The sequence below is a fragment of the Solea solea genome, chromosome 3 (genome assembly GCF_958295425.1).
Source record: "Solea solea chromosome 3, fSolSol10.1, whole genome shotgun sequence".
In the NCBI taxonomy this organism is placed as follows: domain Eukaryota; kingdom Metazoa; phylum Chordata; class Actinopteri; order Pleuronectiformes; family Soleidae; genus Solea; species Solea solea.
Window position 1 is genome coordinate 4554125 of NC_081136.1, and position 22146 is coordinate 4576270.

The 22146-nt window shown below is 43.5% G+C and overlaps 2 protein-coding genes across 5 annotated transcripts; one reads left to right on the forward strand and one right to left on the reverse strand.

The window, feature by feature from the left end:
* Positions 1-1379: 1379 nt before the first annotated feature.
* Positions 1380-6151, reverse strand: LOC131455827 (uncharacterized). 2 transcript variants are annotated; one of them, XM_058623645.1, is made up of 7 exons: positions 5995-6151; positions 4874-5408; positions 4260-4784; positions 3775-4180; positions 3283-3372; positions 3071-3145; positions 1380-2974 (listed from the first exon to the last, which is right to left on the reverse strand). In XM_058623645.1, the coding sequence occupies exons 2-7, from the start codon at positions 5378-5380 to the stop codon at positions 1902-1904; spliced, it is 2676 nt and encodes an 891-aa protein (XP_058479628.1). In that variant the 5' UTR covers positions 5381-5408; positions 5995-6151; the 3' UTR covers positions 1380-1901. The 2 variants fall into 2 exon arrangements, with proteins under 2 accessions (XP_058479628.1, XP_058479629.1); XM_058623646.1 differs by lacking the exon at positions 5995-6151 and adding an exon at positions 5716-5804.
* On the forward strand, positions 5890-21713 carry LOC131455825 (retinal guanylyl cyclase 2-like). 3 transcript variants are annotated; one of them, XR_009239858.1, is made up of 24 exons: positions 5890-6029; positions 10811-11060; positions 11408-11638; positions 12275-12430; positions 12667-12809; positions 12979-13134; positions 13219-13368; positions 13612-13831; positions 13917-13992; positions 14085-14169; positions 14277-14393; positions 14660-14743; positions 14914-15090; positions 15931-16084; positions 16168-16311; positions 16387-16535; positions 18549-18712; positions 18853-18976; positions 19769-19837; positions 19947-20121; positions 20206-20308; positions 20382-20467; positions 20610-20695; positions 21205-21256. XR_009239858.1 is itself a non-coding variant. In XM_058623640.1 (24 exons), exons 2-24 carry the CDS (start codon positions 10820-10822, stop codon positions 21290-21292), a joined length of 3174 nt encoding a protein of 1057 aa, XP_058479623.1. In that variant the 5' UTR covers positions 5890-6029; positions 10811-10819; the 3' UTR covers positions 21293-21713. The 3 variants fall into 3 exon arrangements, 2 of the variants coding, with proteins under 2 accessions (XP_058479623.1, XP_058479624.1); XM_058623640.1 differs by having other exon boundaries at positions 20206-20304; positions 21205-21713; XM_058623641.1 differs by lacking the exon at positions 5890-6029 and adding an exon at positions 9159-9251 and having other exon boundaries at positions 20206-20304; positions 21205-21713.
* The last annotated feature ends 433 nt before the right edge of the window (positions 21714-22146 follow it).

The window sequence follows — 22146 nt, forward strand, 5'->3', positions numbered from 1 at the left end:
CCCTGGGGGGGCGTGGAGACTTTCCTGGGGTGTGCGAGTTCTTTTTTTTTTTAAGTCCTAACTAAAATTCAGCAGGCGGAACTTTTGGTCTCGCAACCTGGACTCATTTAAGTGACGAACCACAACAAAATCTACACTGGTGACAAGGTTTTGATAATAGAGACGTTTCTGACGGGCAAAAAGGAAACTGCGATGTTTCGGAAACTAACAACAAATGAGAAAATACCACCAAAGACCTCTCTGTGTGTTGTGTCTCAAAACATTGGCAGGGGAAAGCATTTGTATTGCTAAAACAATAAAATGTTATTTGCACAGCAAATTATTGATATTGGTAAAGTATTCTTTGTTATCTAAATGTATTTATTGTTTAAAAAATGACACTATTATAGTTATAATTGCACATTTCATATTTTCATTTGAAAATTGCTTTCTCACGAAGCAATATTGAGGTTAAAGCAAAAATGTTATTTGCACAACAGGTTATTGAAAGAAAAGTGAAACGTTTCTTCTAATATTGATTCAATAAATGTCATATTTGACAGATTGTTACAATTTCATGAGAGTCGTGGGGCCCCTGGGAAATTTCTTCCTCCAAAGGGGGGCCCAACAGAAAAAGTTTGAGAACCAATGTACAACATGTATGGGTGTGGGTGTGTATTTATATATATATATTTATACTATAACATGTCTGTAGGTATGTGTATATGTATGTTGTCTCTCTATATGTATGATTGTATGTACAGTATCTCTCTCTTTATGTATGTATGTATATATATACATATATATAAATATACACATATACAGTATGTATATACAATCAAACAAAATGTATGGTGTGTGTATATATAAATACAGTATATACAGTATATATATAGTGTGTAGGTATGTGTATATGTCTACATGTATGTATGCATACATGTACATATACGGACAAACAGAAAATAAATGGTTGCATATCCAGTATATATAAATATATACACATGTACGCAGTATGTGAAAATATATATATACAAACACACAAAGAAAATGTATGGGTGCACATGTATGTATGAAATATATTGTATGTAGGTATGTGCGTGTATGTCTATCTATATGTATTCATGCACATTATATAATGAGAGTGAATGTATACAAGTGCAAGTATACACAGTATATATTACATGAAAGGCATGTATGAATGTACTGCATGTATATGGTTACAGAATCAGGTCTGGATGACTAATGGTGCGTTCACACTGTACATAAGACTTTCGCAAAATACCATACCACGTCACCGCAAAATTTCATGTTATCCGCAAACATTTACGTTAATGCAGTCAAAAAGTGGACTTTCTGATGTAATGGTGATGTCGTCAGAAAGAAAGAAAAAAACGACTCAACACTGTAAAGAAAAAGTTTTATATAGAAACCATACATTATTATTATAATTATTTTTATCATTATAATAGCTCAAGCTTTGTGTTGTAACTCTGCTCTCTAGTGGTGATAAACACAAACAGACAGGGAGAGAAAACACAGAGGTTACCATGACGACCACAATAACACTGACTGGATTTGTTTAGAAGCAAATGTGAAAAACGGACTTAATTGTCAACCACTGCGTTTCCACCACAGGAACCATGTGACCAGCGCTGCCGCTGTTCTACGATTAAAAAGTTCTACCAGTTGAAAGTTCTGCGATTAAAAAGTGTGCAGATAAATGGTTCTGTGAATAAAAACTTCTGTAAATGAAGATGCCAATAGAGAGTTCTGCAGATACACACAGTGAATAAAAGGTTTCAGGTTCAGTTTCAGTTCATGTGGTGGAAAAAGGTCCCTTTTGTTTTTAAGTCCAGAGTCCAAAGACTGGTGGTCTTATATGATGGTTCTTTGTTGTGATAAGGCCCCTGTGGGCCTGTCCATCAGAAGTGACCATGTCCAGGATGTGGATTGGGTGGCAATCCTCCTGGAGGAGCGTCCTGCAGCAGGTTCCGGGCCAACGGCCTACTGACAGGGTAGTTCTGAACCAGAGACTCATCAGTCCACTCTGTTCTGGGCAGCAACTGTTCCATGTGAGGCCCTGGGGCTCTTTGCTGAAGTGGATAAGGACAAATGATGGGGTCCCGCTCCACAAGTGAGAGTCCTGGGGCTCTATGAGGACCATCAGGTCCATAAGGTCCTGTCAGCAATGATGTGTCCCGCTCCATGGTGGCCTGCAGAGCCTGAGTCTGCTGGTCCATCTGATAAAGCTGCTTTTTGAGAACAGGAACATGGTCTTGGTGGTCTAGTCTAATATGGCATGGCTGCTTTTTGAGAGCTTGTAGGTGGTCCTGTTGTTCCATCTGAACATGGTACTGTTGTTTTTTCTGGTTCTGATTGTGGTCCTGTTCCTGGTGATCCATCTGGATGTGATACTGCTGTTTCTTCTGGTTCTGGGTGTGGTCCTGGCTGTGTTGATCCATCTGAACATGGTACTGTTGTTTTTTCTGGTTCTGTATATGGTCTTTCCCCTGTTGGTCCATCTGCGCCTGGTAGTGCTGGTGCTGTTTTTTCTGGTTTGAAATTTGGTCTCGTTGCCCCTGGTTCTGTTGTATCTGGTTCTGTTGTATCTGATTCTGTTGTTCCTGGTGCTGTTGCTCCTGGTGCTGTTGCTCCTGGTGCTGTTGCTCCTGGTTCTGTTGCGCATGGTTCTGCTGTCCTTGGTTCTGCGGTCCTTGGTTCTGCGGTCCTTGGTTCTGCTGTCCTTGGTTCTCTTGTAGGTCCATCTGAGCGTGGAACTGCTGCTTCTTCTGGCTCTGAATTTGGTTGTGCACCTGGTTCTTTATGTCTTTCCAGTGTCGCCCTCTGAGGACCGGCTCCATGTCCAGACAGCGCTGACAGACTTCCTTCCCTGGTACTGTTTGGACCAGCACATGGACACCCAGCTGCCTCCAAACCGCTTCCTTTTCTGCTGTTGACCAGGGGCGACGGTGAACCTTTCGAGGAGCCATGGGAACTGATAAAGGAGGAGAAGGTGTTAAGATGATACAATTATCTTAAAAATGGTAAAAACAAACGTTCTCAGTGAAGTTCACTGATCAGGAGGACTCACCTGAGACTGGAGCCTGTAGTGTGGACTCTGGTGACATCATGGAAGTCACAGGTCTGCTGTTGGTCTTTGAAAGAACTGTTGACATACAAAAAGACAGGGAGCTCAACAACACCATCTACTGGACTACTCGAAGAATTACAGCATATCGAGAAGGGATGTCTGGAACAGACAGGAAGAGTTTCGTGGTCAGGTTTGGACTTCAGAACACTCACCCTGTGGCCGCGGCTTGACCCTCTGACCTGCCTTCTTGTTCCAGGACTGAGTGAATCGTTTCTTCAGCTTGGCTCTGCCTTCTGGAGGGACTGGAAGAAAAACAGTGTGGTGGACAGGGTTTCAGGCTCAGGACTAACATGCAGTGGCCTGCTCTGGGTCACTGAAACTGTTGCTTGGGTTGCGACTGCCCTACACATGGCCCTGAAGTTTTGCAGATGTTTGTAAATGCTGCTTGGCTCCTTTCACGTTGCAAACTCTGTTCAAACAGTAACTGATATTTTGGTACTGATCAGTAAGAATGTGGCACCAAATTTCACAGCCATTGTCTCTAAAACCATCAAAATAGGCTTCCTGTTTACACGCCCACTGGGGTGTCGTATGATCTACATTTTCAGCAGATACAGAAATAAAAAGCTTGCCTGGATGCAGGTGATTAAACATGGTCATATGTTGTGAAGAATAAAGTTTTTGGCTTGACCGAGTGTTATTACCCGAGTCAGGGTCAAGGTCTGGTTCCATGAGCCCCAGGTTGTCCCAGTCTCTTCCCAGCATGTGGTAAAAATCGGTAGTTTGAGCTGCCGCCTCCCAGTCTCCGTCCTGTAGACTCTCTCCGATGGCGATCTCACAAACTGTTTTCAGAGTTGTCTTCACTGCCAGTGGGGGCCGGATCCATCTGTACCCAGATGCCTTTCTGGCAGCAGATAACGCCAGACTGAGGTTGCCCGGTGCCAGAACATCAAGCAGGGTCTGAATGCTGGAGTCGAGAGATTTGGCCGCCAGCAGGAACCTCCCAAGGTCCCGCAGTTTCTGACTGACATAGTCGTACCTCTTCTGGCCACCATCCTGGTTCTCCATTAATTTATTTCCATATTTACAGATCAGCCAATCAGATTTGACCTGGATTAGGGTGAGAGTATATTAACAGAGAGGCAGGGCAAAGACGCACACACAGAGAGCTTTCACAGTGCGTTCTCACCTCATGTGAGATGTGATCGTGGTTCATGCGATGCAAGACTTCACTGCAGCTCTCTGACGCTCCACCCGAAATTGGCAGGAGACGGGAAGCCGCAGCCTGGACCCTGCTGCGCTTTCTCGGCCTTTCTGCACTGAAGTCAGAGGTCTCATTCTGGTCCTCGCCGACCTCCTCTGTCATGGCCCGTTTGGACCCGGTTTCAAAGGTCCCTGTTGGGTTTCCTGTGACTGTATCTCTTGGAGGGTCGCATGATGAGTCTGCCATGGATGTGGAGGTCCCGTCATCAGCCACATCACAAGCCGACTTACCTGTGATGTCGGACGTGGCGTCACTGATGTCCTCAAAGGGTTTCTCTATGATGGAGATGGAGTCAGAGGCTAGCTTCTTACGGCAGCACGCCTGATGTTTCCACAGATCTGAGCGCAAAAAGAAACCGAGGCACAGTGGACATGGAAGGTAATTCCTTGCATCTACTTCCTCTGATGGCTGACGGCATGGGATGATCTCCCCACTGCCCTGTCTGATCACCTAAGGGCAGCAGAGATACACAGGTAAGAAGACAGGTACACAGAGGGACAGGTGAACTGAGAGGTAAACAGACAGGCAGGTTAACAAACCTCAATGTTGTGCAGGTAGTTGCCCCTGCAGCGCAGATGCTCCAGCAGCAGGTGGCGTTGCTTGGATCCAGTTGGAAGCGTGCTGGCAGCCACCACTTCTGGTTCATCCTTGTGTTTCCTCAGCAGGTGACGAGCGATCTTCACCTGAGGCCGCCGACAGAACACGCAGTACTGACGCTTTCCACCGCTCCACATCCTCTTCACTGTCACACCTTCTTTTGACTCTTCACAACCACGCCTCTTGTCCTTCTGACCACGCCTCTTGTCACCTGCACCCCACTTCTTTACAGCAGGTGTTTGCTTCTTCCCTTTCTTGCCTCGCCTCCCTTGGCGGGGGCAGCGAGCCACAGGTTTCTTCACTGCTTCAACCGGTTTCTTCACCTCTTCCTCTGGTTTTATCAACTCTTCCTCTGGTTTTTTCAACTCTTCCTCAGGAGTGGAGTTTTGCTCTGACACTTGGAGCTCCATGTTGTCCGCTGCTGCAGCGTCAGCTTTGTCTTGCGTCATAGCAGCGGTTTCCACGGTAACGGAGGGCCTGAGGACCAAAGATACAGACAGGTAAACATCAGTTGTGATGACTACTCTAACTCCTAACATTATACACCACAGAGAGGCACTTAACCAAACTTAATACAAATAACTGACAGTTTTTATTTTATTTGTCCACTTCTTAGCTCAAATTCCAAACTCAAACAAACATTAACTTAACGCTTCATAAACATATAGTTAGCACTTTTCACTTCGGCGTTGGTCAGATATAACCAACAGCGACACAACAGGACGAATCGAGAAACATAGCCATGATGATCCAACTGATTTATACTGTCATTTTCAAAGTGTACCGGTGAACGCCGCAACGTATAAAACGCACGTCTTCTCAGTGGACTTTGCAGGGTCACAGTGGACGCGACCGGCGGAGGTCAGACAGCGGACAGAACGCTGAAACAAGGGGCGTGTCCGATAATGGAAATCCTTCCAGCGTTGGACAACATGCTAACAGCTAGCCGCAGCGAGGCTAGCGCCGCTGCTGCTAGCACGTCAGAAGCTAGCATGTTTTACGCGGTGTAAGGACGCGAACGGGTCCGAGCATCTGCGAAGAAACGCGGAGAAGGACGACTCACTGTGGGAACTGAGACAGTCTTAACCATGTAAAAAGGTTAGCAGCTCCTCTTCCTCCTCTTCCTCCTCAGGCTCTTCTTCTGCAGCTACTTCTCTATTGCTATTTTTTGTCCTTCTATTTTCTTCTTCTTGGCTGTTAAATCGCAGCTTGCATCCACATTACTGCCATCTTCCGGTGTCAGCTCAAGCAGGCCTGTCGTAGCAATACGTCAGCGGCGCCGCCATAATGGTCCGGGCAGGACCAAAAGTACAAGTACAAGAAAACAGAGAAGTCGTGTTTTTTTCTGAATAAAAGGCACTATAACTTTAAATGTAATGATATGAGTTATTCTTCTATTGAACATCTGCAAATATGTAGTGGTATGTACATACTCTACATCTCTGTCCTATAGAATATAAAAGGTTTACATTTACCATAGTAATAAAAGGTAAATGCAAATAAAAAACAATGTTCAGAACCATGGACCAGAGGTGGAATGTGTGGGCAGAAACAAATATTAGCACAACAATCGACAAAAACAGTAACAAAAAGCTTTTTTGATGTTGCTTAAGTGGCGCCTTCTGACCTACCTTTTTTTTTGCGCCACCTACTGCTCATATTGTGAAAGTAAATCCCAATATCCTTCTAATGCTGCAGTCACACCAAGCAAGATCATTTTTGTGCTAATCTTGTGCGCATTCGTGTCTACCAGGCAGACCTCGGCTGATGTTATTTCAAGCTTTTCCTGTTTTTAATCGATCCTCGAGATAAAACTTGTAGTGTTGTAGAGCTCCAGGTGTGACACAGAGATTTTTCCTCTCCTGATGGAGTCCGGCAGGACGTGACATCGTGTCACAGGCGAGGCGCGTACCTGTGTTTTTGTTACCTATTTAGGACCTTTTGTGGTATTAACACTGACTTTGTCAGGGCCAGTCCTCATAGAGACCAAAACGCGGTCCAAATGAGACAGACCCACATTTTCGAGGCTTACTTTTGATTTGTTGTTAGGTAAAGGTTAGGGTTTGACGTTGCATATGCATGCACGTCCAGAAAAACCTGCAAACTGACAGACCAGATGACAGAAAACCAATTTACAAAGTTATAAATAAGAAATGACCACAAGGTGGTGCAATGCATTGTTGCCTCACAGTGAGAAAGCTCTGCGGAGTTTGAAAGTTCTCTCGCTGTTCTCCCCCTTCCACAAGCCAAAAAACATGCAGATTGGGAATTAGGTTAACTGGAACCAACCAAGACAAACTGTACCCTCTAGTGCATGGGTGTCAAACTCTGGCCCGCGGGCCAAATTTGGCCCGCCGTGTAATTTCATTTGGCCCTTGAGGCAATATCAAATTAACATTAGAGCTGGCCCGCTGGTATTATACAGCGGCACCGCTAATACTACAAATCCCATAATGCTCTGCTGTTGTTTTGGCGCGTTGTTTTGTTATTTTATTTTCAAATTTATTAGCATGTGGAAAAAGTTAATGTTGATATTTACCTCAGAAGGCTGCAAATAGAAAAGAGGCATTCAATTTTTTATCTAAATTTTATTTAATATGCCATTGATGTTTTTTCGTTTGTTTTTTGAAAGTTGATTTTGCACTATTAAGTTATATAAGCGTTGCTTGTTCCATATTCAGTGTTAAAACAAATCAGTGTAGCAAACTGAGCAATAATTAACGTTTTATTCATGCACTTTCTCTTGCTACTTCAAGGCTTGAATGTTTGATTCATTCATTATTGTTATTTTATTTTCAAATTTATTATTAGCCTGTGGAAAAAGTTTATTTTGATATTTACCTCAGAAGGCTGCAAATAGAAAAGAGGCATTCAATTTTTATCCATCCATTATCTACCGCTTATCCTGTATTTAGGGTGCATTCAATTTTTATTTAAATTTTATTTGATATGCCATTGATATTTTTTAATTATTATTATTATTTGAAACTCGATTTTGCATGTCACTATAAAGTTATATAAGCCTTGCTTGTTCAATATTCAATGCAAAACTTGTTTGGGTCCCTATTAAAAGGTTAATTTGTTCAACCTTGGCCCGCGGCTTTGTTCAGTTTTTAATTTTGGCCCACTCTGTATTTGAGTTTGACACCCCTGCTCTAGCGGCTGCAACATGTAACCATTTGTGTGACTCAGTACTTCACGGCAGCTCCATGACCTAGCTGGCACATCATGGAGACCTGTTCCAGGTCTTTCCAGGCAGATCAGTGCAGGTCTAATCCTGCCTCTATTCTTGGCCGCAGACCAGCTGGGACCTGTGATCTTTGAGAAGGAGGAGGAGGAAGAGATGGAGGCTAATCCAGATCAGGGTTAAGAGAAGGACTTGTAGAGAGAACCAGCAACTACACACCTTCACACTGTAACACTCAGTCCACCAGGGGTGATGTGACAACTGTGCAACAATATTGTCTTTTAAAAACAACAACATATAAAATGTTTTCTTATACACTCTTGATTCAGACCATTTGGATCTTGGGTCTACAAACCTAGAAAGTCTCTTTGAGCATTTCCATGCTCAGTGCTAGTGTATCTCAGAGAGGCCACTGGAGGATTGGCCTCCAGGTGTGTTCAGGTGTTTCAGGTGTGTTCTGTGAAATGCTCTGTCTCAATTCTAATCAGGTCCTGGGTCTAAACGCTAAAGTAGATCCGCCAATTTCGGGTGGATGCATAATCTATTTAAAAGGTACAAAATAAATGCTTGATCAATGATTCCGTTTTTAAAAACATCTTTCTACTCGAGTGACGACCTACAGGGGGCTTGCACAGGTCTTGTAAGTCTTAAAAAGCATGGAGTTTTAAAATGCTGTTTTGCAGACCTTGAAAAGTCTTGAAAAGGAATTTTGTGTGAAAGTTGTGAAAAAGTCTTTTGCGGCACAAATGCGCAAAAGCGTTTTAAATAATTTAAACACATTTTTCGTTCCCTCCGTGTTTTACTAGACAGCTGTGAGGTCACCTGTCTCCACCTGTGACATCAGAGGAAGGTTGATGATGTCATCTGTCAGGAAATAGCATTTGACTGAATACACACACACAATACAAGTCATCCTCTCATTACAGAGTCAAACCTATAGCCAAAGATCCTCAAACAGGATTGAAGTAATCCCCCCCTCCCCCCCCCCCCCTCTCTCTCTCTCTCTCACACACACACACACACTCACACACTCTCACACACTTGTTCGACCTGACATCAGCACTTTATCGCAGATCATCTTGCTTCGAATGAAAGTGAATTTTTTTTTCTTCAGATGAAGATCTGACACAAAGGTAACACTGTGTATATGTGTGTGTGTGTGTGAGAGAGAGAGCGAGAGAGAGAGAGATGGAGGAGGGAGGGAGGGAGAGGGGTGAAAGTGACCACTGATTGGTTCACAGCTGTTATTTTAGTTGTGTTCAGGTGTGTTTAGGTACATTCAGGTGACCTTTAGCTGTGTTCAGGTGTGTTTAGGTACATTCAGGTGACCTTTAGCTGTGTTCAGGTGTGTTTAGGTACATTCAGGTGACTCTCAGTTGTGTTCAGTTGTGTTTAGGTACATTCAGGTGACTCTCAGTTGTGTTCAGTTGTGTTTAGGTACATTCAGGTGACTCTCAGTTGTGTTTAGGTACATTAAGTTGACTCTCAGTTGTGTTCACTTGTGTTTAGGTACATTCAGGTGACTCTCAGTTGTATTCAGTTGTGTTTAGGTACATTCAGGTGACCCTCAGTTGTGGTACATTTAGATAAGTCTGGCTGCATTGATCCTGAGGTGATATTGATCAATAAACTCCTGACGAGTGTCTCCCTGTGATTGGCTGATTCATTTGAGTACATTTGACCTGAGGAGGTCTCACTCTGTCTGGTATATCAGAAACTATCAGGAGAAAGATCCCAGAATGCATTTCATTTTAGACAGTTTCACTTTCACTTTATTTACATTATTTGAAAATAAACCTGGCTGTGAAACATGATATCATCAGTCAGGTGTGTGATGTCCCCAGGCGAGGGTGGTGTTGATACCCTGTCTCTCTGTTTGTGTCAAGACCACTGGCATCGTTGCTATATTTAGCCTTCTAAGCACTCTTTAGTATTAGCTCACAATGTCAGTCAGCATTAAGGGTCAAAGGTCACAACAGTCAGGTGTGACCACAGTCGAAGTATGGAGGACAAACAAAGTGAAAGTAATTTGACATGCGTCTCTTTCATTTCATATTCAGATAATTGGTTTTATGTTAGTTTCAGTGGGTTTGTGGTTCGATGGATATTTTGTAAGGTAATTCAGTGGGTTTGATTTTCTGGGCTTTGGTGGGCTTGTGTTTGCGGCTTGTGTGGGCTTGGTTTGGGTGTTAAGTGGGCTTGTTGTTCAATGGGTTTGTGGTTCGGTAGGTTTAAGGGGGGTTTATTTGGGGGGTGATTGGTGGGTTTGTAGTTCTGGGGTTCACGTTTTCAGAAGGTTTTTGGTTCAGTGGTTCATTGAGTGTTTGATTAGGTGGTTCAGTGTATTTTTGGTTGGTCAGTTGTTTGGTCGTTCAGTGGGGTTTTGGGTCAGTGGTTTTTGGTTATCTGGTTTGGTATTTCACTGGAGTTTTGTTTCAGTGGGTTTTTGGGTCAGTGGGTTTTTGGATCAGTGGTTTGGTATCCAGTGGGTTTTAGATTCAATGGTTTGGTAGTTCAGTGGGCTTTTGGTTTAGTGGTTTGGTAGTTTGGTAGGTGTTCGGTTTGGTAGAGAATTGTGTTTTGGGTTCAGTGGTTTGTCCGTTCATTGGGTTTTATGGTCAGCAGGTTTTTTGGTCAGCAGGTTTTTGGGGCAGGTAATCAGGTGTGTTTCTGTTGTGTGTGAACTCCACAGGTCATCGTGATGCAGGTTGCTTGGTGGTTGTTATGGGGGTGTCTGTGGTTGCTTAGCATAATGGAGGCGCAGACAGCGACCTTCAAACTGGCTCTGATTGGTCCGTGGTCATGTGACCCCATGTTCTCCCGGGCCATGCCATCAGCAGCAGCCAACCTGGCATTGTCACGGTTAAGGAGCGACACCAGTCTCAGCAGAGGATACTGGTACGACGTGAAACTGCTCAGCGAAGATTGCTCCACCTCCAAAGGTTTGTCTCGTCAACCACAAGAGAATAGAACAATCAACAGGGATTAAATTATTTCAAGCAAATGTTAAAGGCCAACAATCAATCAATGACATTTTTTTGTTATTATTAGCATTAAACAATATTTAACAATGAAAATGAAAAAATGTAAAATAATAAAACTATAAAAACAATGAAACTTTATTTTAGATAATAAATATTTATCAAAACAAAAACTTTATCAAAATCATAAAACTTTATAAAAAAAACTTTTATAAAATTATTCACATAAAAAACCCCCCCCATATTCAAAATAATAAAAAACTACGTAGCTACTCGTCTCATTCTTCTTCTCTGCTTTTTTCCCCCAGCGCTTACAGAACTTGGAGAGATGGAGGGTTATGGCCACGCCTACATCGGCCCCTTTAACCCCTCCCTCTGTCACGCTGCCTCCTTATTGGCTCAGCACTGGGAGGCGGGACTGGCCTCACCGGGCTGTCTAGATGCTAATTGTCCGAACCTGCCGCCAATAACTCCTCCCAGCAGAGTCCTTTTCTCCGTGCTGCGATTCTTCCGCTGGGCTCACGTTGGCGTCATCTCAGGTGAGCCAGTGATCATACTGTGGGTGTGGCCTAATGAAAAGGAAATATGTTTTATATTGGTTATGGTTATAATGGTTATGGTACGAATAATGATCATGTGACTTTATAACTCTGACTGGTGTGAGGACCTTTTGTAATTCCTGGAATTTACTTTTTTCGTACAGAAGGATCGCATTTTTGAGGCACTAATTGTTGAAAATTTATGAAAATTGGCACGCAAATCAGAATTGCCGAAAATAATTTATAATATAATGGGAATACGTAAAACTGCACACAAAGGTGAAACCTGGCAGGTCAAGGCCAAAACTAAGTTGCACCAAATTTCATGAAACTTGGTAGAAACTTGTCACAAGACGAACAAAAAAGTCCATTGGGACCATGGCCTCAACTCAACAGGAAGTCGGCCAATTTGAATTTGGTGTCCATCTTGGCCTTTTGATGACCATTCGCCACGAAACAGGAAGTACCCTGTAACTTCGCCGTACATTACCGATCTGTTCGAAACTTTATATGTGACTCAGAAGAGACTCAGCCAGAAATGATCTGCACTTGAGAGCTAAGTCAAGCGCCACCTGCTGGCAGCACAATGTCCTTGCATTTTTAATTATAATAATTTCTGTTTCCCACCATCACCAGCTCCTTCCAATCTGTGGCAAAGCACCGGACAGGAAGTGGCCTCCGCACTCCGCGCCATGGGTCTGCCGGTCGGCCCTGCGGTTACCATGGAAACAAGGAGCGAGGCTGGAGCTCGGGAAGCTCTGAGAGAGATCAGAGAGGCCGACAAGGTCAAAGGTCAGCACAGAGAAATCTGAAAGTCAATTTTTTTCCCTTTATTTAAAATATTTTCTGTTATAACAAAGGGAAAATATTGATTGTTATTATTTGTTAGCAACTTCCTGTGTGCAGTTTTTTGTCGGAGCAGTCTGAATTTGTTGTAAACTTATATCGGATTTGAACAAAATTTGCGAGTGTGTGTATATGATCTGAAACATGTATGTTTCATTAAGTTCGATGTGTTTTTGTGTCAGTGGTGATCATGTGCATGAGCTCTGTTCTGATTGGTGGAGAGGATCAGAGGGAGCTCCTATTGGCTGCTCTGGACATGGGGATGGTTTCTGACGGTTACGTGTTCATACCATATGACGCACTACTGTACGCCATGCCCTACCAGGTAACTGACCAATCAATAACTCGCAAAAAGATCAATAACTAATCGCATGACAACTTTAATACAAAAAAATGAACGTTTTTATAGTGGGAATTTCATGATGATATAAACATTATGAAATGTTCCTTTTATGTCGTTATGGTTGTGATTGGTTCTCTCGCCGCCCAATCAGGACACAGTGTTCCCTCAGCTGAGCAACAACACGCAGCTTCGTCACGCCTACAGCTCTGTCCTGACCGTTACCATGGCATCCGACCAGAACTTCTATGAAGCGTTTCGTCAGGCTCAAGTCAACCGAGAGATCCGCTCACCGATAGCGGCAACAGAGGTAAGCGCACAACAACAACAAGTAAACAAACTGTACTACACAACAGAAACAAACTTGTTAACGTGTGATGTCGTCCTCCTGCAGGTGTCGCCCTTCTTTGGCACCATCTTCAACATGGTGTACTTTGTTGCTAAGGCGGTGGAGGAGCGTCGTCAGGCAGGGGGCGGGCATTGGGTGGTTGGTGACCAGCTCGTCCAATCGGATGGGGGCTTTGAATTTCAGGGCTTCAATCAGGTCAGTGCACGTTGAACATATACAGTATCTATCTATCTGTCTGTCTATCTATCTATCCATCTATCTATATATCAAACTTTACATGTAAAATATATGACCCCAAAATCTCTAATTTCTAAAACCTAACAACTCATATTCTTTTATTTATAATCTACAACCCATAAACTATAAACTGTTTCTCATATTTTATAAACTAATAACCTACAACTCATAATCTATGAGCCTGAATCTGTGTTTTCTCAGGTGTTGTATGGTGGTAAAGAGGGGCGTGGCCTGCAGGCTAGGTACGTGGTGTTGGGCAGCGACGGCGACCGCCTCGTTCCGACGCACACGCTCGCTCCGACGCACACAGACGGAGCGGTCGGTGGTTTGAAACCTCTGAGCCACTCGTTCTCGTTCCCCGGAGGGAAACCCCCCTCGGCCAGCTTCTGTTGGTTCAGTCCGGAGGAGGCTTGCAGCGGCGGTGAGTTCACTGACCTTGTGATGTCCGAAACAGGAACAGGAAGTGATCTCATCTTGCTGATTCAATTCCCTGTTCACACCTGCAGGTGTTGACACTATGACCATGTTCTTCATCTTTCTGTTGTTCTGTGCCGGGATTGGTGCATTTTACTACTGTATCAGGTTAATATATACACACACACACACACACACACTGTTGCTGATATCAAATTTGATAAATAACAACAGTGATAATAATAATTCCGTGTGGACAGGAAGTACAAACGAGCTGCAGGCGTCACAAAGTTGGTCCTCACTCTGGACGACGTCGTATTCATCGACACGCAAGTTAGCAGGAAGGTCAGAGGTCAAAGTTCAGCTATGTGGTTCGGTATCGGTTGATTCATTTGATTCTTTATGGTGGTTACTGTTTTGTTGTTGTTTCATTGTTGCTCTCGTTCCCGTAGAAACTGAACGACGAGTCCATCATGCGCAGTCTCTTGGACATTAAAACCCCGTTGCGCTCGGCCGCACGAAGTTACATCCTGACGACGCCTGAGAGCTCCAACATCGCAATGCTGGAGGTCTGTCCAATCTCTCTAATCTGTCCAATTGACTGAGTGTCTTCATTGTCTTTTCTGTCTCAACTGTCCAGTGATCCAACAGTCTTCTCTGTTCGACTGTCTTCATTGTCTGTATGTTTTTACTGTCCAAATGTCTTTTGTGGCGTTACTTTTAAAAAAAATTATTTTGTTTAAACTATCCATTCATTTTTGTCTCTTCATTTTCAAACGTCTTCATCTGTCTGTCTCAGTGAATGGGCCACTCTGATTGGTTGTCTCGTTTCTAGGGTGACTGGGTTTGGATGAAGAAGATTCCTGGTGGACAATCGATGACCGCCATCAATCAAAACACCCAGAGACTGTTCAGCCAAGTACGGTGCACACATGAGATTACAGTAGATTACAGTCGATTGTCAAATGTTAACACTAATGTGATCTTGTAGTTGGCTCTTTCTGGACTCATGATTAGTAAAGTAACTTGTTAATGGAGTTAAATGTTAATAAAGTTATTTATGATTGATGTTGAAAAATCTGGTTACAGTTGCGGGATATGCGCCAAGAGAACCTGAACTCGTATCTTGGTCTGTTCTTCGACTCGAGGATCTTTGCTCTCGTGGTCGAACACTGTCCTCGTGGAAGTTTGGCCGACCTGCTCGCCGACACCGACATCAGACTGGACTGGATGTTCAAGTCATCACTGCTCATGGACCTGATCAAGGTTGCACACCATGGCGACGACAACCACCACAGCTGACATCAACAACATGAACAATGACAACATCTACCCAACTGATGACGACAACTACCAACTACAGCTGACAACAACTCACAACATGTACCGGCAATAACAACAACTAGCCAGTTAATGACAACAACTACCAATTACAACTGACCACAACAACTATCCAACTGATGACAACAACTACCAACTACAGCTGACAACAACTCACAACATTACCGGCAATAACAACAACTACCCAACTGATGACAACGACAACCACCGACAATAACTACCAACTACAGCTGACATCACCAACATGAACAATGACAACTACCCAACTGATGACAACAACTACCAACTACAGCTGACAACAACTCACAACAAGTACCGGCAATAACAACAACTAGCCAGTTAATAACAACAACTAGCCAGTTAATGACAACAACTACCAACTACAACTGACCACAACAACCTTGACAATGACTACCAAACTGATGACGACAAATTACCACTGACCATAACTACCAACTACAGCTGACAACAAGCACCAACGATGACCAACAACTACCATACTCATGGCACTACCAGCAACAATAATAATGACAACAGCTTCCAACTACCACGAACAACGACAACACAACACTACTGACAAAAACAACCAACACCAACTCTCAACGACAATTGCCGATGAAAACAACCTTCAATGACGACTACCAACAATCACGACCAACATGCATTACCAGCAACATACATAAACAGAATGTAGATGTAGTACATTGTATATAATATTGTATATTGATAGGTTTGTTTGTTTGCGTTTGTTAATTGTGGTTCCAGGGAATGAAGTACCTTCACCTCCGATGTTTGAGTCACGGTCGACTCAAATCAACAAACTGTTTAGTCGATGGACGTTTTGTTCTCAAAATCGCCGACTACGGTCTTCCCATGATCCTTCACTCTCAGAGCCTCAGCCTGTCTGACGACCCGCAGGGTAACATCAGTGTGCTGTTGTTGTCATGGTTCTGATGGAACATGAAGCGCCGTTCCTCTCACACCCGTCTCTCTGTCTCCCAGAGCTGCTGTGGACGGCTCCAGAACTTCTGAGGAATCCAGTCAGAGGGGGTTCGTTCGCTGGGGATGTTTTCAGCTTCTCCATCATCGTACAGGAAGTGATCTCCCGAACGCCGCCATACGCCATGATGGACATGCCCGCCCATGGTGAGAAAGTACGCCCGTCTCTGTCTGTCTTTCCAGCTGTTTAGCTATCTGTCTGACCACGTGTCTGTCCGTCAGAGATCGTGGAGCGTCTGAAGCAGCCTCCTCCTCTCTGCAGACCGTTGGTTTCAGTCGATGAATCTCCGACCGAGTGTTTCACTCTGATGAATGAATGTTGGAACGAAGACCCCAATAAGAGACCGAACTTCGACGACATCTTCAAACAGGTTTGTGCTGCCGTCTGCTGGTGCTCCTGAGAAACTGCAGTGCTTTCACCTGAGGGGTATTCCAGAAAGCGGGTTATGTGAGAACTCTGAGTTTGTTAACCCTGAGATGAGGGAAACTCTGAGTTATCCGTTCCAGAAAGAGAGGTAACTTAAACTCTGGGTCTGTTACTGCGGTAACTTACTCTGTGAACATAACCTGCTCGCTGGCAGGTTTACTATAAGAAACCCAGAGTTTCTACCTGTCTTCTCCCACACGAAGAAAGCAGTTAGACATGGATTGCCCATTCATTAGAAATCCAATCGACATCGAAGCCGTATTGATCAGAAATGCATTACGTCGTGAGAGAATCTTCTGACCCAGATTAGACGTTTTGATTAAAAATAAAAGACAAATTCACATGTGATTTGGTTCTTCTTTATTCTCTTAAAGTACAAAAGCAACAGTCAGGATTTGTAATATAGTTCCAACTATTAACATATTTCACATATTCACCTGTTTCACCATGACAATGCCCCCACCTCAACTGGCGTTCAAGTAATAGAATTTACAAGTCTGTTTTTCTGATTTGCCGGTCCAGGTACACCATTTCTTTCTCGGTTTTTTGAATGGTTTTCATTAGGTGCACCCTGTACAACTCTTTTACCGGCAACTCGGAAACATATGGACGTTTAATTTAATTCCTGCAGTTCTACATACAGATTTAACATGGTATTGACCGAAAATCTCACTGTGTCAAGCTGTGCTCTCGAAGTTGATGGACCCTCCTCATGGTGATGCCCAGCCATGTTCTGTTGAAGGACAAGAATGTGCTAGTTTGTCCATTATCTATGCTCATCACTTCAGTGTGCATGTCAAACTCCAAATTCCACTCAAGAATGTAAATGAATATGAATGGGTAGAGCAGTGGCAGTAGCTATACATAATATTAAGACACACTTCAGTAGGCCCCTCCGGATCTCTCCCTGTGGCAGCAGACAGCGTCTCCTCCTCCTCCTCACACACACATATCTATATCTATATCTATATCTATATACAGTATATATATATAAATAAATAAAAGTTTTATTTTAAAAAAAAAGACATAAGTGTATACTTGCATCTGATGTAGGCACTTGTGTCCTGGGGGGTGACAGGCTCAGATGAGCCTCCCCCGGGGATGCCTTCAGCCACAGGGCGACCCCTGTATTGGCTGAGAGCCAGCTCCTCAGCCTCTGTCAGAGGTGGTGGAGGTGGCCCTCCACCCGTTTTTCGGGCCTCTGCCTTCTTTCTGTTGGCTGAGCAGAACTCAATGTTTGCAATCTGAATTAATATTTACGTTACGTTTAATAGCCTTAGTCAATTAAAAATAAAAAAATAAATCAAAGTGAGGTGCAATCATAGCCTAGCAAAATATGCCTTGCCTTTTTGAATGATGTTTTTATGTTTCATTTTGAGCTGCTTCCAAGTCCTCTTTTCTCCTGTTGGATTGCACCTAAATGAAAAACTCAGATTTCATTCCTACTTATATTCATAACTATAGGCTTTGCTACGATCTTACGGTTAAATGTTACGTCAATGGAATAGTACGTTCAAACTTACGCGTTGACTCGGGCAGCATTTTTCTCCCATGCGGTCTCTCTCTCCTTCGCTGCTGCAGCTGTGTTGCATTCGCGGCGAAATATGTGCTCATATTCTCCGTAGCCCAGCAAAAGGATCTCCAACTCCTTCGCACTGAAATATGTTGATCTTTTTTTTTCTCGGTTGTCATGGTGACTCGTGGTATCGGGGCTCCATTGATGATGGCTTTTTTCAGTGGTCGTGCACGCGCGTACCTCGAGGTTAACATACTCAGAGTTGATTGAACTAACTCAGATCAGCTGTTCTGGAACCGGATACTCAGAGTTTCCCGACTCAGAGTAAGTCAACTCAGAGTTCAGGGATAGACTCAGAGTGTGTTGAACCTGCTTTCTGGAATACCCCTCTGATATCTAAACGTGCGGACACACGTGTGTGTGTGTGTGTGTGTGTTTCAGTTTCGGGGTATTAACAGAGGGAAGAGGGCGAACATCATCGACTCCATGCTGCGCATGTTGGAGCAGTACAGTTCAAACCTGGAGGATCTGATCCGAGAACGAACGGACGAACTGGAAGTCGAGAGGAACAAGACGGAGAAGCTGATCGGACAGCTACTGCCCAAGTACGACACTGGTACACTGTGTGACATCACTTCCTGTGTCAGTGTGACTAAAGTCTGAATGACCTTAGAGTGAAAAGTCTCGGAAAAGAAAATGATGAAAGCTTGTTTGTTCCCACCGCCTTACCCTTACCACCTCCCAGGTCTGTGGCTCAGGCTCTGAAGAAAGGGAAGCCGGTCCAACCGGAACACTATTCCGATGCCACCCTTTACTTCAGTGACATCGTTGGATTTACGACCATCTCCGCTCTGAGTGAACCCATTGAGGTAAAGTCCCATTCTTACTGTAAAAAAAATCATTCATTCATTGTTTTCCGTTCTCCGCCACATGAGGGTTGGCCGTTGGAGCCATTCCCAGGTGGCCTTTGCAAGTCAAATACATAGGGATGATCAGTCATTCACTCTTACAACTACAGTGAATTTAGAGTGTCCAATTAACCTCTGCATGTTTTTGGACTGTGGGAGGAACCTGGAGAAAACCTAGCCACTACTCCCCTGAAAAAGTCCAAAAGGTGGATTGCCCCAAGTGGAGGAGTTCAAGTATCTCGGGGTCTTGTTCCCTATTGAGGGGAGGGTGGAGCAGGAGATTGAGAGAAAGAAGCTGTAGCGGTCCGTTGTGGCAAAGACAGAGCTGAGTTGGAAAGGTAAAACTCTCAATTAACTCGTCCATCTATGTTCCAAACCTCAACCTGGTCACAAGTTGTGGGTATTGACAGGAAGAACGAGGTTGTGGAACCAAGCAGCCGAAATAAGCTTCCTCTGCGCAGTAGCTCGGCTCAGCCTTAGAGATCGGTCAAGCCACTGCTCCTCCAAATTGCACAAAGTCAGTTGAGGTGATTCGAGCATCTAGTCTGGAGGTGTTTTGGGCATGTCCAACTAGAAGAAGACCCCAGGGCAGAACTTGGACATGCTGGAGGGATTATGTCACTCAGCTGGCCTGGGAACGCCTTGGTATCACACCAGGAGAACTATACATCATCAGAAAAGTTTGATTGATGATTTTCATGTATACATAAACAGCTTTAGTATATATGCATTGAACTGTCTGTGTGCGTGCAGGTGGTTGACCTGCTCAACGACCTTTACACCATGTTTGACGCCATCATTTCTTCTCATGACGTCTACAAGGTAAAAAAAATGGCTTTGCTTTTCTAAGCCACCGAGCTTTTGACCACTTTTGTTTGTTTAACAGTAATTGATTTAAAGAAAACACAAAAAAAAACGGTTTTATTTACAGGTGGAAACAATCGGCGACGCCTACATGGTGGCGTCGGGCGTCCCCAACCGGAACGGAACCAGACACGCAGCTGAAGTGTCTAACATGTCTCTGGACATCCTGCACTCGATCGGCGCTTTTAAGATCAAACACATGCCTGAGATCAAAGTGAAGATACGCATCGGTCTGCACTCAGGTACGCACACAAATATACACACACACATAGAGTATGGGTAGCTGCACTTGCTGCTGCATCCACCAGGTGTCTCTCTGTGTTCAGGTCCACTGGTCGCCGGTGTGGTCGGTCTGATGATGCCCAGGTACTGTCTGTTTGGAGACACGGTCACCACGGCGTCACACATGGAAGCAAGTGGACTGCGTAGGTAACAAAAAAATGAGTGAATGAAAGGAGGCGAGTTTGAGTGACGAAGACTCGACAATGATCTTGTGTTGCAGCGTACAGGATCCACATCAGTCTGAAAACAATGACGGTCCTGACCAGTCTTAAACTTGGATACCACTTCGACACGAGGAAGTCAAAGGTCGTCATGTTTTCATAACATCTGTTTCAAGCAACCACAGAAGACCAAAGTGCTGACTCTGGTGTGTTCAGCATTTTGGGTGCGGAGCTAACGTGGAAGCTGCTGTTTGTTTGTTTGTTTGTTTGTTTGTTTGTTTGTTTAGGTGAAGGACACCGAGGACACCTACTGGCTCATTGGTCGAGATGGTTTCAACAAACCTCTTCCTGTTCCTCCGGATCTCACCGGGGGGTATGACATCACACACAAGCGCGTACAAGCATACACAAGCACACACAGAGCCACCAAAAACAATACTTCACTCCCACTCCGTGACACACAATGACACTCATGTTTATGTTTTTGTTTGTGTCTTGTAGCAAGATTGTGGTGCAAAATTCTCCAAAACAACTGTTGGGATGGTCGAAATTGGGGCAATGTCACAAACAAAAGAATGTCATCTGCGTACAAGGATATTTTTAAGCTTCATATGTTCAAACACTGCACCTGTAATGGCAGCATGCAGCCAAATAGTATCAGTTAAGAAGCAGGGCTCCCCTGGTGGACGCATCCTGCCACAGGGAAAGGTTCAGGTTGAACTTTGACTATTAGTCGTGATAGTTTACTCTTTTCATTTATAAATACATGTGATGGTGAAATGACACAATTGTTCTGCTTCTTCAAACATCTGTCAACATTTTATCAGGATTCTGTTTTTGTTTTGCTGTTGTTCTACTTTGCACATTCTCTCTCTCTCTCAGGGCCACCGGCCATGGCATCTGTCTCGACGAGATTCCAGCTGCGAGGCGACAGAAGTTTCTGGATCGACAGAAGTTAAATAAGAAATGATCAAAAACCACACAAACATGACACAGACACACACAAACTAACAAACACACACTACCTCAACAACTGTGCTTTAAAGGACTTTTTTTCCCACCAACTTTTTCATGACCTTCAGCCAAAGTCCAGCGAGAGAAACATGGAGACGCTGGACAGTTACCATGGAAGCGAGTAGAGGCTGTGAAACACCTGACAGCTCCTCCTCAGGTTTATCTTGATCTTGGTCCTAATAAGTTAATTGTAAATTAAAGGTTAGGATTCAGGGAAAGTGTAGTCAGTGTTTAACTTTTATTTATTCTTGTGTGTAATCAATGTGTCGCAATTCTTGCCATCAGAATCATGACTGAAATGACTTGAATCTGACAATGTTGTTCATGTCATATTTACTAATAAATCAATTCATAATAAATCATATCAGTTTTTAATTTTCAATTTCTTAATTTGAACTATCATCCCCTCATCAAAGCCTGAGTTTAGACACAGTTAATTGCCATACTCAGTTTAAGGTAAGTTGTGTTTTTGATGGTGATTGTGAAAAATAAATTCTTCCTTAAACGTTTAAACAGCAACTCATCTGAATTTGAGATATTTTCTACTGTATTTCTGAAGCAATTAAATACTTTTTCTCATTAAAAAAAATCAGTTCCTTCTCCAAATTAACAAGATTTTTCTTTTTGTAAAAATCAGTAATCCTAGTTTGTAATTAAAATCTCAAATTGACTTCCTGTTCATATAAAACTTAAATAATAAACAAACACCCCCATAGCATGTTAGCAAAACGGGGACAATTAAGACACACACAAAAAAAATCTACGTCGTCATGTCATAATGAGTGAGCTAAATTAACCCCTAAACGAGGG

Coding starts and splice junctions, on each gene's coding strand:
- LOC131455825 (XM_058623640.1), top strand. CDS start 10,820: ATGCAGGTTGCTTGGTGGTTGTTATGGGGGTGTCTGTGGTTGCTTAGC. Junction 15,091..15,930: donor TGCTCATGGACCTGATCAAG/GTTGCACACCAT, acceptor TTGTGGTTCCAG/GGAATGAAGTACCTTCACCT. Junction 18,713..18,852: donor ATCGGACAGCTACTGCCCAA/GTACGACACTGG, acceptor ACCACCTCCCAG/GTCTGTGGCTCAGGCTCTGA.
- LOC131455827 (XM_058623645.1), bottom strand. CDS start 5,380: ATGACGCAAGACAAAGCTGACGCTGCAGCAGCGGACAACATGGAGCTC. Junction 4,181..4,259: donor ACGATCACATCTCACATGAG/GTGAGAACGCAC, acceptor ACCCTAATCCAG/GTCAAATCTGATTGGCTGAT. Junction 3,146..3,282: donor GGTCAAGCCGCGGCCACAGG/GTGAGTGTTCTG, acceptor GTATGTCAACAG/TTCTTTCAAAGACCAACAGC.